The 15,591-nt window shown below is 37.7% G+C and overlaps 1 protein-coding gene across 1 annotated transcript in view; it reads right to left on the bottom strand.

Annotated features, from left to right (window-relative positions):
- Nucleotides 1-15,591, bottom strand: part of fmn2b (formin 2b) — a 293,106-nt gene that overhangs the window by 171,326 nt on the left and 106,189 nt on the right. Inside the window, exon 7 of the mRNA XM_028820569.2 lies at nt 14,196-14,283. Coding sequence (XP_028676402.1) covers nt 14,196-14,283 — 88 coding nt within the window. The remainder of the gene's footprint in view (nt 1-14,195; nt 14,284-15,591) is intronic.

Genomic DNA, 15,591 nt, shown 5'->3' on the forward strand with positions numbered 1-15,591 from the left:
GGCGGTGCTTCGCATACTTAAAAGCCAAACAGCCCTATTGATTTGTTTGCTTTCCTCTGTCTTTCTGACAGTCTGTGCTCCTGACGCGCACTCCTTTGAAGAGGAAGATATGTTTGCATTCTTTTAATTGTGAGACAGAACTGTCATCTCTGTCTTGTCATGGAGCACAGTTTAAACTTTTGAAAAAGAGACAAATGTTTGTTTGCAGTGTTTGAATAACGTTCCTGTCTCTCTACAACCTCCTGTGTTTCTGCGCAAATCTGTGACCCAAGCATGACAATATAAAAATAACCATATAAACATATGGTTTCTACTTCGCGGATTTTCTTATTTCGCGGGTGGCTCTGGAATGCAACCCCCGCGATGGAGGAGGGATTACTGTATTATTTTTTTAAGACTTTCGAATTTTCCTCCTTCCATTATCTCTAACCTGCTCTGCATGTGTATCATGGCAACGTTTTTGAATTCTTTACGATATTCTGCTTTGTCATCTACTCCGTCTTTTTCCAGCCCCTGGTGTGGTTAAATCTCTTGGCACAAATTCTAGCCTCGCGGGACGTGAAAGTGTCTTTCTTAGAAGGACTCGTCTTGTCCCAAGTTTTATTTTTTTTTCTTTCTTCTACATAAGAGAGATGCAACAAAAATGACAATGTTGCTTAAAATACACATTAACATACTTCACCAGGGCAGGTTCCTGTGTTGTGCCCAAGGTTGTCCTACAATACTAAAATGCAATAAGTGGGATCTGAAACTTTAAGTATACTTGCATGTACTGTAGGTATGTACAGTATAGAAAACTATCTTTATAATACACGCAGCTTACAGATAAGAAATATGCAACAACTCTGTCATTCTATTGGGATAAAATGAAAAAAAATGTGACTATCATTTTAAACAAAACACACGTCCAAAAATTAGCTCAAGCGATAATTTAATATAGCATGATAAAAACAATCCAAAATGTTTGTCAGATAACACTAGGCTAACATTTATCATTATGGCAAAAGTAAAATGTCACAGTTTTTAAACACTCATTACTGACTAACATTTAGTTACAATTTAGGCATGTTTTACAAAATATTTTTGAGGTTACTTGACTTCCTAAAACAGGAACACTTTGGTAGTCATACAGCTAGACGCCAATACTGGCGCCAAGAAGTACATGGTACTTTGTATGCTAGCAGATGGAGTTCAGTTAAGTCATAGAGGGAAATCTGAAAACAATGATATGGTCCTTTCCCTCAGTCAAATATTTAACTCATTTTGAGTTAATAATGAGAACCAAATGAACAAAGGAGTCTGTCTCACATCTGTGTCTGTGCTAACTATATGGTGCAAGTTCATTGAAAATTTGCTTGCTTATCATACAAGGCTAACAACCTGGGGGAGGGGGGGGGGGGGGGGGGGGGCAAATTGGAGAAAGATGATAAAGTCTTTGAAAAACAAACAGATTTTCATTCCTTACATGGTGCAGGACTCTGACAAAGTCAAACAGGGTCTTGCCTAATTCAAATGAAAGTGTTAATTAAAAATTAAAAAGCAATTCCAGGGACATCTTCAGTATGACGTCGTTGGAAGCTGTTCATTTAAATGTTTTGCTATTTGAAGCCGGTGTATATAATACGTATGATTAGACTTTCTGTAACATAAGAGATTATTTGTCAAATTTAACACATGTGCAAGTGATCCTTCTTGGTAATCCTTTTTAAATATATAGTACTTTAATAACATTAAGCAAAATAAGACGCAAGTCAAAAAATATTCACAAAAATCCTCTGACAAGTGTTTTTTTTATTTAATTTTTGTCCAGCTACAAAGTTCGCTCATAGCCATAATCGTATACACTTTTGATATTGAAGAAAGAAACAGATCTGCCGGTCTGTTAGATTAGTTTTATGCTCGGGGAGCACTACACACCTACAGTCCTCACTCTGCTGAATCAAAGGAGAGAGAAGAATATGTAATAATCTGCCAAGTGGGGTTCTCGCTTGGAAGAGTGATTTTGTTGTCCGTAGAGAACTCTGAATAATGTCTCAGAAAAATGATCACCACATACATTGAGAACATACAGGACAGAAATCCGACCAATAAACCCACAGATTTCCATATTCTCACAGTCATGCTACTGAAATGTACTGGCTCTCCTAAAGTGGTTATTATTAGGTCTGGTTTAAAATTAGTTGATATAGCTATAATATTTTTGTTAGGATTGTTTACAGGCATTTGGTGTCACTCAGTGCAGTAACCAAGGTCTGATTAAGACTCCTACAGGCCCCTGGGTGCCTTGATGACTTGAGCTCCATAACAGAGAGTTGATCATACTTCACACAACATAGTGTGTGGACACCTGGCTGTGTAAATCCCACTATTACTGGTACACCAACACTATCGTTTTATTGAGCCTTCGAAGGGGATAGGGCGTTTGGAGTGGGTCCCCATGATGGTTTCTGCCTGAAGACACAAACGTTTTGAGTTTGGAGGGTTCCTCCTGTTGGTTTGAGCCTCCGGACACTCAATCATTTCATCGATGAAGCAGGGGTTTCCCCCTTGGTGAGTGCAGTAACAAACACAGCTCATAAATTATACAGACACCGACCCCCTAATGGTGTCACTCTGTAAGGTCTACAACCCCCAAAACCCCTTAGTCATGCCACTGCTTATAGGTCAAATGATTTCCCTTGTGCATCAAAACACGAAACACTGATTACATCAGTCCTACAATTAAGGTTTTTTTTTTTTTTTTTGTTCTTTATTTCGTCTTATACGATTTCTCGTATTAGAAATTTGTTAGTTTTCGCATACCCCTTGGGGTTAGAGCGCAGGGTCAGCCATTGTACAGCACCCCTGGAGCAATTACAGGTTAAGGGTCTTGCTCAAGGGCCCAGCAGAGTAGGATCTCTTTTGGCAGTGACGGGGATTTGAACCGGCAACCTTCAGGATACCGGCGCAGATCCTTAGCCTCAGAGCCACCACTCCGCCCATACCTTTCCTCAAACAGTGTTGGGGTCCTCTGTATTACCGTTTAAGAAGGGGTTTCTAAGGAGCGGCCTCCCTCTCCTTTGGGTGCGTTCAGCTCCCCTCTTCACAACGGTAAATTTACTTTTTCAGAGCTGAAAGGTTTTTAAGGCTGTAAATTTGTTTAGGGAACAACTATGTTCATAACATGTTCATAAATAACATTTAACTGTTTTGCAAAACGGTATTGAAGGAAGTGTTCAACAGTGGAATAGTAATTTTAGAGACAAACTGCTTTAAAAAGATACATCACTGTTCCATTAAATGACTACAGCCTGTGATATGTTATTTTTCACATGCCATAAAAAAATGCTCCAGAAGTGACGGACCAAGTGTGTTAAGCAGGAGAAACATTCTCTGAAGCAGGATTGAATTCACACAGATTGCTTCTTAACTAAAAGTGCTCTGACCCATTGGTGAAGAACTGTAAACTAAACTGAACTTACAGAAAATACAAATAAGCTAGGATTGGGCAGCACCTTAAAACTATAATATAGTCTTGTATGATTTTACTAGCAGATGGCAGACTAGATTACTCTGATGAAATTGACATAATTCAGGAAACTTCACTGTTTTTTTATGTAGCATTCTGCAGAGCATTATATCCATATTCATATACATCATACATTGTACACTCTCCAGCTCTTCCTAAGACTTTGTGCTTCTGCCTAAAGGAAATTTCCAAGTAAAAATTTTTTAATGGGATTCCTCCATGACACTTTGAATTTTTTTTTTTCTAGGTATGATGGGAAAGAAGCGCAAAACATGTACGGCTTAAACCCTTTGCGGTTTAAGAACAACTTCGGAATGTGTTCAGATGACTGAAGCCCAGCTTCACAAATGAAGGAATTTTTAATTAAACGTTACCCTGCATAAATGCAGTATTTACCAGTTATGCCACTGGGGTGGCACAGTGGTGCAGTGGGTAGCATTGCTGCCTCACAGTTAGGAGACCTGGGTTCGCTTCCCGGGTCCTCCCTGAGTGGAGTTTGCATGTTCTCCCGGTGTCTGCGTGGGTTTCCTCCAGGTGGTCCGGTTTCCTCTCACAATCCTAAGACATGCAGATTGGGTGCATTGGTGATCCTAAATTGTCCCTAGTGTGTGCTTGGTGTGTGGGTGTGTGTGTGTGTGTGTGTGCCCTGTGGTGGGCTGGTACCCTACCCAGGGTTTGTTTCCTGCCTTGCGCCCTGTGTTGGCTGGGATTGGCTCCAGAAGACCCACATAACCCTGCAGTTAGGATATAGCGGGATGGATAATGGCTGGCTGGTTATGCCACTGTTAATGATGCCTGAATTAAAATTCTTCTTACCCTCATTTAGATATTTAAGCTTGCTTCTGAGAAATGATGAGATCGAGCCACGGTGGGATAGCCCCTCGACTGACACACAGGGTAGCATTCAGTGTTGCTTTTAGTTTGTTCCTGATTTTTGTGACAGTGAAAGCTGAAAACCCTGGCTCACCCACGCTGCGACAAAGGACATTCATTGACAGTGTTCAAAAAGAGGCAAGGTCAAGTTTGGATGTTTGAGGCTTTTGTAGGGCAGGGGACAGAGGCAGATCTTCTGAAGGAGTATCAACTGAGAAGGAGTTCCAAAATCCAAAGATGTCCATGCCTGGGTTCTCTGGGAAGTTCTCTGAAAATGTATTTAATAATGGAGTTAAATGTTGTGTGACAGCAGTAGAAATGCTGATATGAGGAAAATCTGCCAAAGTTTCATTTAGGATTGAAAAAAAAAATGTCATATTGTCCCTCATTAACTCTCCTGTTCTAAACAACCAATTTTCTTTCTGAAACCCCTCAATTTTGTTTTCAACCAAAATACACTGGGCTCTTTCACCCAGGCATTATAATATTTAGCTGACTCAACTGATCAAAAATATCAGACGAGCTTTGAACAAATGTCACCACAAATGAAGTGTTCTATCAGAGTGGACCTATGCTTTTCAAAAAAAAAAAAAAGGAAATGAACTTTTCTCAGTTTGAATAGGTGACGGAGTACATGTCCTTTGAAAAGCCATCTTACTTATTAGACGAGCAGCAAATGATCAGCATCCATTCTCTCAAAAAGAAGGGCAAAAAATCTTGAATGAAGTGCCTCTTTGCTTGATGTAGTTGACAGAGTTCACCACCACATTCATGTCAACATGCTGTTCTGATAGAACTTTCTTTGTAGACAGATTTAAAAAAATCTAAGAAACTGTGCATCCTCTTGCCCAGTCTTTAATTTGTTTGTACAGATGGCACTGCATCAATCATGGTATATGTTGTAGTACAGTACTGTCAAAGTGCCGTGCAATGTCTCATATCGATTCCTTTGTCAGTGAAGTAATCATAATTACAGTGCACTACCTCCTCTGCTATTGTTTTGGTCTGAAGCTTCTTACCCAAAAAAAAAAAAAAAACCCTTTATGAAGATTATCATGCCATTTACATGTATATTTTATGAAAACTAGCAATAGTCCTGTTTGCTAATGGCTGTGGACTCATCCAATTCCATGGCAAAATAAGGGCTTAATAATAATAATTCATTACATTTATATAGCGCTTTTCTCAGTACTCAAAGCGCTCTCCACACAGGGAGGAACCGGGAAGCAAACCCACAATCGTCCACAGTCTCCTTACTGCAAAGCAGCAGCACTACCACTGCGCCACCTGTGAGGATGGCTTGCCTTTATTCTCTCTACAAGTTGTCTTTCAATGTCATCACTTACAACACATACCAGAGATTCTCTTCCTCATCCATGTCATTTGTTAGTGGTATGGATATCCACCACGCTAGGAAGGATCAGGTCCCCTCTCATCATGAAGGCTTTCTTGCTATGAGCTATTTGAGCAGCTACCATTTAGCTAGCTTTTAAGTCCGTTATTAACATACCCATGAGTTTCTGTCCTACCACAGAGGTCAGCAGGAATGTTGTAATTCATTAATAATACAAACTTGAGCACTCAGCTGTATAATGTCAGCAATGTGACACTACATTTTACAGATACAGGTCTTCACTTTGGGTATTTTATTTGGGAAGGGTGCAAGAATTTCTCGGAACCACTTTGAGGGGTTTACAATTCAAATGACATTTAAATCGAAAGGTTTTAGAGTACTAATTTAAACAAATTATGAATAAGAAGATTTCAAAAGGAGTACATTACATTTAGCAGTGAGAGACAAAAATAAAGCCTGTAAAGTTACTTAAAACACTGACATTTGCTTTGCTGTGTAATGGGATGTTACCTGATTTGGCATCTGTTTCTTAAAGTTATCTTATAATGGACTAAGTCTATTGCACCATCATACCAATACCATTGTCCTCAGCACTGCACATAATTAGTATGGTTTGTGCATTTCCAACTGAAGTGGCTTCATCATTATGCCACTGGTGCAGGCAAAACATTTTACGTATTTGCTCCAAACAGGCATTTAGTCAAGTATCACAACGCATATCCCTTTAGAATTTAGTGAGTGATTAGTGGATTCTGAAGCATGTCACTATGACTCTGCCTTTCTGGACAGATTATCATGACATAGTAGGTTCACTGAAACTCCTAGACTCCTGCAGATGTACAGAAAACCAAACAGCCAAAAACAAAAATAAGGTCTTCCATGGCCAGTATCTCCAACCTATATACGAGATCACTGGATGGCAAAAATGAGAATTCAGCTTGAAAGGCCCTTTGAAAACCATTACCCTTTAATGATTAAGGCTGCATACACTGTATATCTACACTCACAACATTTTTGAAAAACATCACCTTACAGGTGTATAAAAGAAAGACTTGTGGACTGATGAGAGTAAAGCAGAACTTTCTGGCTTGACTGTAATGTGCTACAGTACGTGAGACAAATTAATGCAATGGTTTACTATGACAAAGTGTATGGCGCATTTTGTATTTCTGGGCTATTCATTATAGTTTACAAAAGTTCTCGGTCTAAATCTTGTTTACTTGTAGTAAACCGGGTATAATCACTGTATTAAAACAGATTTGTAAAATTGCTTTGAGTTCTCTTTTTTTTTTTTGTATGTACATATTGTCATGAGAACCCTAAATACAAAGTGGACTGTTTCGTTTATGTTTCCAGTCTCATGGCCAGAAACCCCTACAGATTGTATTTTTTCTCTCCAGCCGTCTGGAGTTTTTTTTGTTCTTTCTGTCCTCCTTGGCCATCGGACCTTACTCTTATTCTATGTTAATTAGTGTTGTCTTATTCCAATTCTTACTTTGTCTTTTATTTCTCTTTTCTTCATTATGTAAAGCACTTTGAGCTACATTATTTGTATGAAAATGTGCTATATAAATAAATGTTGTTGTTGTTATTACCACCATCAATTATCTTCACTAATTTATTTCTACATTCTCAAACCTTCAATCAAATTCAGGGTAATGGAGAATCAATGCCTATGCCTTGCAGCCCTGGGTACTAAACAGGGCACTTGGATAATACACTAGTATATCATGCTTTAAAGTGTATTACCTGTCATACAAGTAAACATTATCAAACCTGTGTCCTTATTAATCATGCACTTCAAAGTAGGAAAACGGTCCTAACTGCTCAAACTGATCACTCTTCTAGGATTTTAAGAAACTACTTTTAACTTCACCAGAATTTAGGAAAGCTTGTGACCATAATTACTATGACTTCTGAGTCCAAGTAATGCATGGGGTTAAAGCCAAGGAGGTTAACAGCTTTTATAACTAACTATCAACGGGGAATGCATTAGATGTCCCGTAAGAAAGGGGCTTAAGGGGCACTTGCTGACATTAAGTAAAAAAACTTGCAATTGGACTTTTTGCACCCAGTCAATTATGTTCATTGAGTTGAAAAATAAACTGCTGAACAGAAATTGCCTAATGTGGAGGCATTAAAAAAAATCCATTTTAATTTTTACGTAAAGCACAACTATTCATTCATTGTTCGTGACTGAACTTTCAGCCTTTCATCTCACCAAGTTATAAATTATGATCGTGTAGTGTTGATGATGGACTTTAAATATTTACACTGCTGTGAAAGTTTGCATGTTTTAGGAAATGTTTTGCTCACCTTAAAACATGGATGGGTTTTATAGATTATTAATGACCAACTTTATTATGATCACCATAATCATATGTTGGACCTTATTAATGCTTACAGAGTTGAGATTTATAATTTAAGTACAACTCCACTGAATGAAATCTGATCACTACTTCATCATATTTGACTTTTTCTTCTCTTTACCAAGACAAGAGATTCTTAAATTGAAGTTTTGCTGCTTGGAAGACCAGTGCTTTGCTTTTCCTGATGTACAAGGGGTGTTCAATAATTTATTTACCAGACTATCGAAAAAAATGAAAGAAAAATCTGATGGTCAAACTCACCTCATTACTTTTTAAAAGTACTAAAGTAATCCCCCTTGACGCTTGCCTCCAGTGATTTAATCCCTTTGGAATAGGAGGATTCATTTTGTTCTTCCAGTCAACTGTTTCTCAACATTTATAGCCTTGAGTTTTCCCTTCTTAAATGTATTCATGACCTTCATGCAGGCCCCCCATGGTGAGACTTGTGCAAGCATAGGTGCAAACAGAAATAATATTGCACAGTGCCATTGATCGCTTAGCCATCCCACTGTAACCTACTCACCAACCCCGAACAAGAAAAGTAGTGATAGTTCATTAAGGGAACTTGAGAAGCAGGTGTGCTCCAGAGACAGAGTGCTTCATAAAGTGTGTTTGCTTACAGGTGAACAGAAAGCAGACCTCCCTGGAGGGTAGGACAGGCTCTTGGCTAGAGTGGGTGTAGATCCAGTTTGATGCACCAAGCCAAAAATGACTGCAGAGACTAATAGGCTTGATATGTATCTCAAATCTTGCTGGAGGATAGGAGGCATAGGTATTATGGGACATTGGGACATCTTATGAAACAAAGGGCACCTGTTCTGCTGTAACAGTTTACATTTAAACAAAATGAGTACCAGTATATTAGGGAGGTATAAGAATAGGTCACTGGAGGATGGTTTAAAGTAGGCAATGGTTGGCGCACACAAAAACACACTAGCAGGAATGCCGGGCTGTCACTCAGGCTAGATAAAAGTGAAACAGTTTCCATTTATTATTTGTCAATTCATTTAATATTCGAATACTGTTCAAAAGTCAAACTGCCATTATTAACAAATAATAGTTAATAGTAGTTGCCACAAATCATTGAGTGTGCCTTCTGATACACAATGTTTTTTGTTTCACCATTTGGAGCAAGAACATATAAATTCTTTCCTGATCCTACTCTAGAACAGGTGACCTATAGCTGGCCGTGGGAAAAGCATGGTTCTGTGAGGTAAACTCCAGTAAGTTGCGCTTTATTTATGGACATCGCAGATGCAAGAAGTACTACTGAAGATGTACTATTGAAATTGAAGTCGTTTGAATTCAAAAGGGAATCCACTGGATATTGTAGGTATACATGGAATGAAAACATCCTCTCCCTTTTTGATTCTGGTTAGAATAGTAGCCTCAATGATGTGTGGATGACGTGGCAGTGTTGCCACATTTCTCATGACCTTGATATATCATTTTTTTTCCAAATTACATTAAAATTTACTGTTTTAGGATTTTCCTTAATTTTTTGGAATCATGTTTTTTTGCAATTCAATTTTTTTATTAATCTTCTTTAAATCAGATTGTGAGTTGCTGCTAACTGAGGATGTTTGAATTAGACTAAACAGTACTAGGTGACAGAGGCCTTATATTAGTAGTATGTTATAGTTTCTCGAATGTAGACAACAAATTTAAATTTAATAATAGTAAAAAGGGCAAATATAGAGGGAGATATTATAGTCACGGAGACTTAAAAATTGTCCAAAAATTAGCTTTGTGAACTTATGTTTTTTTGAGGTAATCAGTGACTACCTTTAAAAGCACAATATGTTAAAGCACAAACAAGGGTGGAAACTTGTCTAGATTTAGTATTCTGTAATAATCAGGATAGGACTCAGGGAACAGATATGATCGGACCATTAAGATCTCGTGACAATATTATATTTGACAAGGTTTTGGCAGTGTGTATATTCAAAAACTAAAAACGGCTAAATTTAATTTTAGTAGGTCAAAGGCAAATTAAAAATAAGACATTTGGATAGGCTTATAAGTGTGGAGACAGTTCAGCAGATGTGAGGCAGGTTTAAAAGTGTTTAACAGTATGTACCTGTTGTGGCAGATTGCTGGGGTTCTTACCTGGCCGATATGCCTGGAAGGACCGGAAGAGGGTGTGTATAGCTTCCGGGCCACAAGAGGGCAACCGCCCTGGATTAAGAGAGGACCACAGGAGAAGAGGGAAAAGTGGTTAACCCGTTGGGACCTGTGGCCACTGCCAGGGGGCACCTTAAACCTCAAGGAACCTGGAAATAGTTACTTCCGCCACACCTGGCAAGATGGTGGAGGAATCTGCCAGGGAAGCCCGGAGTGCTTCCTGTGCAAAGGGCAGCACTTCCGCCACACAAGGAAGTGCTGCCGGAAGGACATAATCAGCCACCTAGAGCACATCCAGGCAGGAATAAAAGGGGCCGCCTTCCTACAGTCGGGGAGCTTGAGTCGGGAGTGGGAGCAGGACAAAGCTCCTGGGAGGAGAAGAAAGGCAGCCAAGGACAGAGAGAGAGAGAAGTCTAAATAAGGGGTGATTAGTGCTGAGTGCACTGTTTTTAGGTTTGGGACTGCATTCCTCTGTTTATTTAGCTTTAATAAACGTGTGAATTTTATAAAGATGTCGTTTCCGACTGGTGCTGTCCAGGCAAGTCTCACACTGTATACTGCAGGACAAGTTCATCTTAACAGGCATGAACAACAACAACAGAGGACTCAATGAGATTTTTTTCAATATTTTAGTAATAAAAGAACAGTCAAGGAAGAGGTGAAGAAAATGAGTAATGGTAAAGGTAAGCTAAAATACAGAGTATTAAATTTAAAAATGTTTTGAACATTATACTAAATTTAAATATGCGAAAAAGAAGTCAATAACCTCCCAAAAGTAACTGACTACTAAGGAGGTGCTTTGGAAATTATAGAGGGAAAGTACTGCTTAGATTAAATAGGATGAAATCTAACACACCACTAGGACCAGACAAAAAATGTATCCTCGAGTACTTAAGGAGGTTAGTAAGTACATATTTTACAGTATGAAAAGCTTTGACACCCATTGAGAAAATCTCTGCACACTATGAAAATTCCTACAAACTAGAAGCTTGAAAATATTATCCTACAGTATAAAAAAAGTGATCACAGCATAAAGAGTGAGGAGGTTGATCCAAGTAATGATAGACCAGCAGACTTAATGTGCATCACAGGCAAATTAATGGTAGCAAGAAAAAGATCAATAATCCCAGGTCCAGAACCATAGTATTAGAATATTCACAAATGTTGATGTAGAGACTAACTCAAACATATTTATCAAGAATAATATAGATCAGCTGACATATAATAATGCATCTCTGAAATGGGCCTTAGATGTATTATTACATATGAAAATTCTCATGCTCAAATTAGATTTGTAAAACAACTACAGGCACATCAAGAGCAACAAAGTCACAGGTGTTCCATATTACACAGACCGTGTTAGAAGGTACTGCATTAAAAAATTATTCCAGATTACATGATGACAATTCTTACTGTACATCTACACAGTCAAAAACAAAAGCAAAAATGCAAGCAAGCATGTTGTCCATTCTTATTAGTATATAGTCAAATTATGTTGATTACTATAAGGTCCTGTGCCAGTTAGTGTACTAAGATTTTGACTTTGATATTGATGCCAGCTTTCAGACCTCTGTAACGGTACCAAAACAGTTACAAAGCAAATAACAGATAATTCCAAAAATGCTCACAACATTACAGAAGGACCTCAGATTAAAAACGTCATTAGTCTGGACAGAGAGGTGGATTGGGAATGCAGTTATGATACTCCAAGGGACTTTCCTCAGGAAACACACCAGGCACAGCCCCTTTAGAGAAGAACCAGGACATGCTGGTGGGATTACAGCTTGTCCCATTTGGGAAATTCACCATTATCAGTTGGAAAGAGTTGCTGAGGGATAGGCAGTCTAATTTGTTGAGCTAAGAATGCAAACATTGTAACCTTCAACAGCATAAACAGAGAGAAAGTAAATATATATATATTAGTGTGAGTATAAAATGATTTATTCAAACATATGAACAGCACAATAGCATTCATTACTTAAAAATGCATATGGTCCTTAATAACAATAAAAATAGTTTAAAAAGTCAAAATGTACTTAAGTTTCACAAATGTTCAACTTGAGTACAGCAAGGTATGCATTCACAGTTAGTAACAATAACTTTGACTGCACACGCCTAGGCATTTCAAATTTATAGGAATTGTATTACAACTGTCAACTTGAACAGCCCTAATAAATCAATAAAAGACCTATAAAGAACTACGAAATGAATAAGCCTATGGTAGTGATGCATTTAATATTCTACTCTATCTAAAAGTTTATAAATTACAAAAACGTGCAATACTTTAAGATCTAGATTTATATACTGTAGCTTGGAAACGAATCAGAAGGAATATAAATGAAAGAAAACCTGGGAATGGAAGAAGGTAATCCTAATAATGATTTATAACTCACATTTGTTCTTGTGAGCTCATTGTGGCCTAATATAAGACACATTTTTTTGATTTCCATATCTGCTCTCCTACTGGGTCCAAACTCAATGCCAAGGTAGTCACCTACAGAGTGATCCATTCGCAGAAAAGAATTTAGAGCCACACAACATAAAGTATAAAATCACGACATTCCATATATTAATCTATTTTGGCATTGGGCTATTTTCCCTTTAAGAAATATCTGCAATAAATAAAATATAAAAAAAAAAAAATTAAAAAAAAACCTGCCAATAACAGAACTATACACATTGGCCTAAACACAAAGAAAAGGCCACATTAGCACAATGCAATAAATCAAGCATTTTGAAAACAATTGTGCTTTGAAGATGAAGTTGCCAAAACTAACTAACAGTGCAAGCTTGGAGGATCTTGTTTCACAGATGACAGGGTGTTTAAAAGCAGCGTAAATTTTGCATTCTCACCCTTCACAAATGCACACAATGTGCCTAGCTGAAAAGAAACACAGACATGAATGTTTCTGTAAACCCATCCACTTGTAAATATTGAGTTTTTAAAAGTGTATTTTCGCTCCATTTTTACTAATGTTTGATAAATCAATATTATGTAGTCAAACAGCACCTTCTTAAATGCATTTAAATATGAAGAGTTACAGATATTTTTAATTAAACCTGGAGCTGCATAGTGCCAGTCAAAAAAAAAAAAAAAAAAAAATCAGCTGTGGGCCATCCTTATGGAAACTGCATATTCTCCCTTTGTTCACGTTTTTTTTATTTTTTTCCCTCCCACAGTCTCAAGACTCAGTTTATTTAATTTTTTAATTTGCCCTAAGCGCAAGATGGACATTGTACTGAACTTACTGTGGATGTTAACTACATTCAGTATCAAGCATCAGTTATTTGAGAAGCAGTATTCACTGTGCAGGACAATATTTCACTAGCTTTAAAGATTAAATATAGTATTTGCTGTTACTAAACCAAAGCAGGAAATACTTTAAATGTGTATTGAACCGATTACAACAAAACACAGTAAGAATGGATTATTTCTACTGACTAAGGAACAAATATGTTGCGTTCTTAAATTGACATCTACCACTGCTACTGCTAGATGGACTTTAATATTTGCCTTCTCAACAACTACTGCATCCCTGTATGAGATAAAGATCTTCCTTTTTAATCCAAGAAACAGAACGCAGCTCAATGTAAAGATCAGTAGAGGACACACTAGTCACAAGGGGGTAAAGGCTTATGGAAAAGTGCTTGGCAATGGGAGCAGGACTTTGCACACATGTATTAAAAAGTGGTTAACTGCATATATAAAAATCTGTTCCAATTCATATACTGAACAAATAAACTGTGCTATTGTTTAACTTTAGTAAATACCTAGCAGCTAATATTTTATTTAGTCTGTCTCTCATTAAAACCACGTTGGGGGAAATTAACTGAAAAAAAAACAAAACAAAAAAAAAAAAACGTAAAATATAACATGCTTTACTAAATGTGATGCTTAATAAAGCCTTTAATCCCCCTAACCCCTGTTCTGTAAGAGAATGAGTTTGTAAAATTCAGTGTCACTTACCATGCTGTATATCTTTCATATCCAGGTGAAGGCTGGACATCAGAATTCCCACAGCTTGAGACCGCTTATTGTTTAAGAGCTTGACTACCTGAAGAGGAAAGTTACAGAGAGACAAAGTAAAACTACAAAACATACCCATAAGTAACCAAGTAAAATACAACTGACTTAAAACAAAGACTTTTTTAATTCCACAAAATGAAAATAGCATACAAAAAAATTCCTCACATTTGGAAGCAACACTAGCTTCTTTAATTAAACAAATTTCAGCTGAATGAACACAAATCGTGACATATTTATAATATGAAGAAAAAACAATTGGCACTTAAAAGTCTGAATTCTAAGACGGACAGAAACTGTGTTTTTACCATTTTAATAAATTGTCTTTCTTTGACTACTTGACAGCTAAGCACGTATGATTTACAACAATTAGACAGAAGAGAACTCCAAGTTCTTCTCTTGCACTTCCCTCTTTAAAAGATTTCAGACAAAACAAAGTAACAGGTTTATAAAATATCCATTCCCAACACTGAATACATGAGCAATTGGATCAGACTTCACTTTTTTAAAATGTTTTCACCATGCATGATGAAGTTCTGCTTGGAATGGGTGCAGTCTGCACAAGAAATGTTGGACAAAAAGGCTTTATATACAGTTTTGAAACACAAAGGTTAAGTGTTAACCATTATGACTAAAATTTGTGCTCAGGATAACAGGGATGAGGGCCATGTTCCTCCTTTTAAAAGGCAAAAAGTGAAAGGAGGTACGATGTTTTTCTCCAGCCCATTATGCGGTAGCCCATGGTTCATGAATGAAAGAAATTGGACTGTGTTAGCCATTCAACAGAAAAAGCCCCAAAATGGTTAAAGATGCGGTCCTTAACTTGATCTTTAACGAAACTGGCCTATTGAGTCTCACGCATGGAGGAAGATTTTAGCAAGAACTTGTTTTAAGAAGCCCAAAAGAGACTTCAGGTTGCTCTTGTACATCTGTTTTACTTTGTCTTATAAATAAACGTCTATGCATGGAAGTGTGTCGGTCTGTCTGTCCAGTCCAGAAGTGAGAGGTGGAGTCAGGGTAAGGGCTCCACCTCTGAGGAAACAGAAACTCGCTTAGCCGCTAATAACACAAGCGAGGCGAGCACATCAGTAAAACAAAACCTCAGAAGAAACACAACATCGCTTAGCCGCAAACATTAGCAAAACGGTATCCCTTTTGCTTTTCCTCTCGCCGCTAATGCACAAGCGATGTGAGCATGTCGGCAAAACAAAACCTCTTAGGAGAGAGATGCCCAGAGTAGTTCCTTTCAATTACCTGACATCTCTACATTTCAATTTTTTTTCTGACGATTTCAATAGTTTCTAGGACCCCGGGCCTTTTTACAGCACAGGCTTACACA

Source organism: Erpetoichthys calabaricus, chromosome 15 (assembly GCF_900747795.2).
Source record: "Erpetoichthys calabaricus chromosome 15, fErpCal1.3, whole genome shotgun sequence".
In the NCBI taxonomy this organism is placed as follows: Eukaryota; Metazoa; Chordata; class Cladistia; order Polypteriformes; family Polypteridae; genus Erpetoichthys; species Erpetoichthys calabaricus.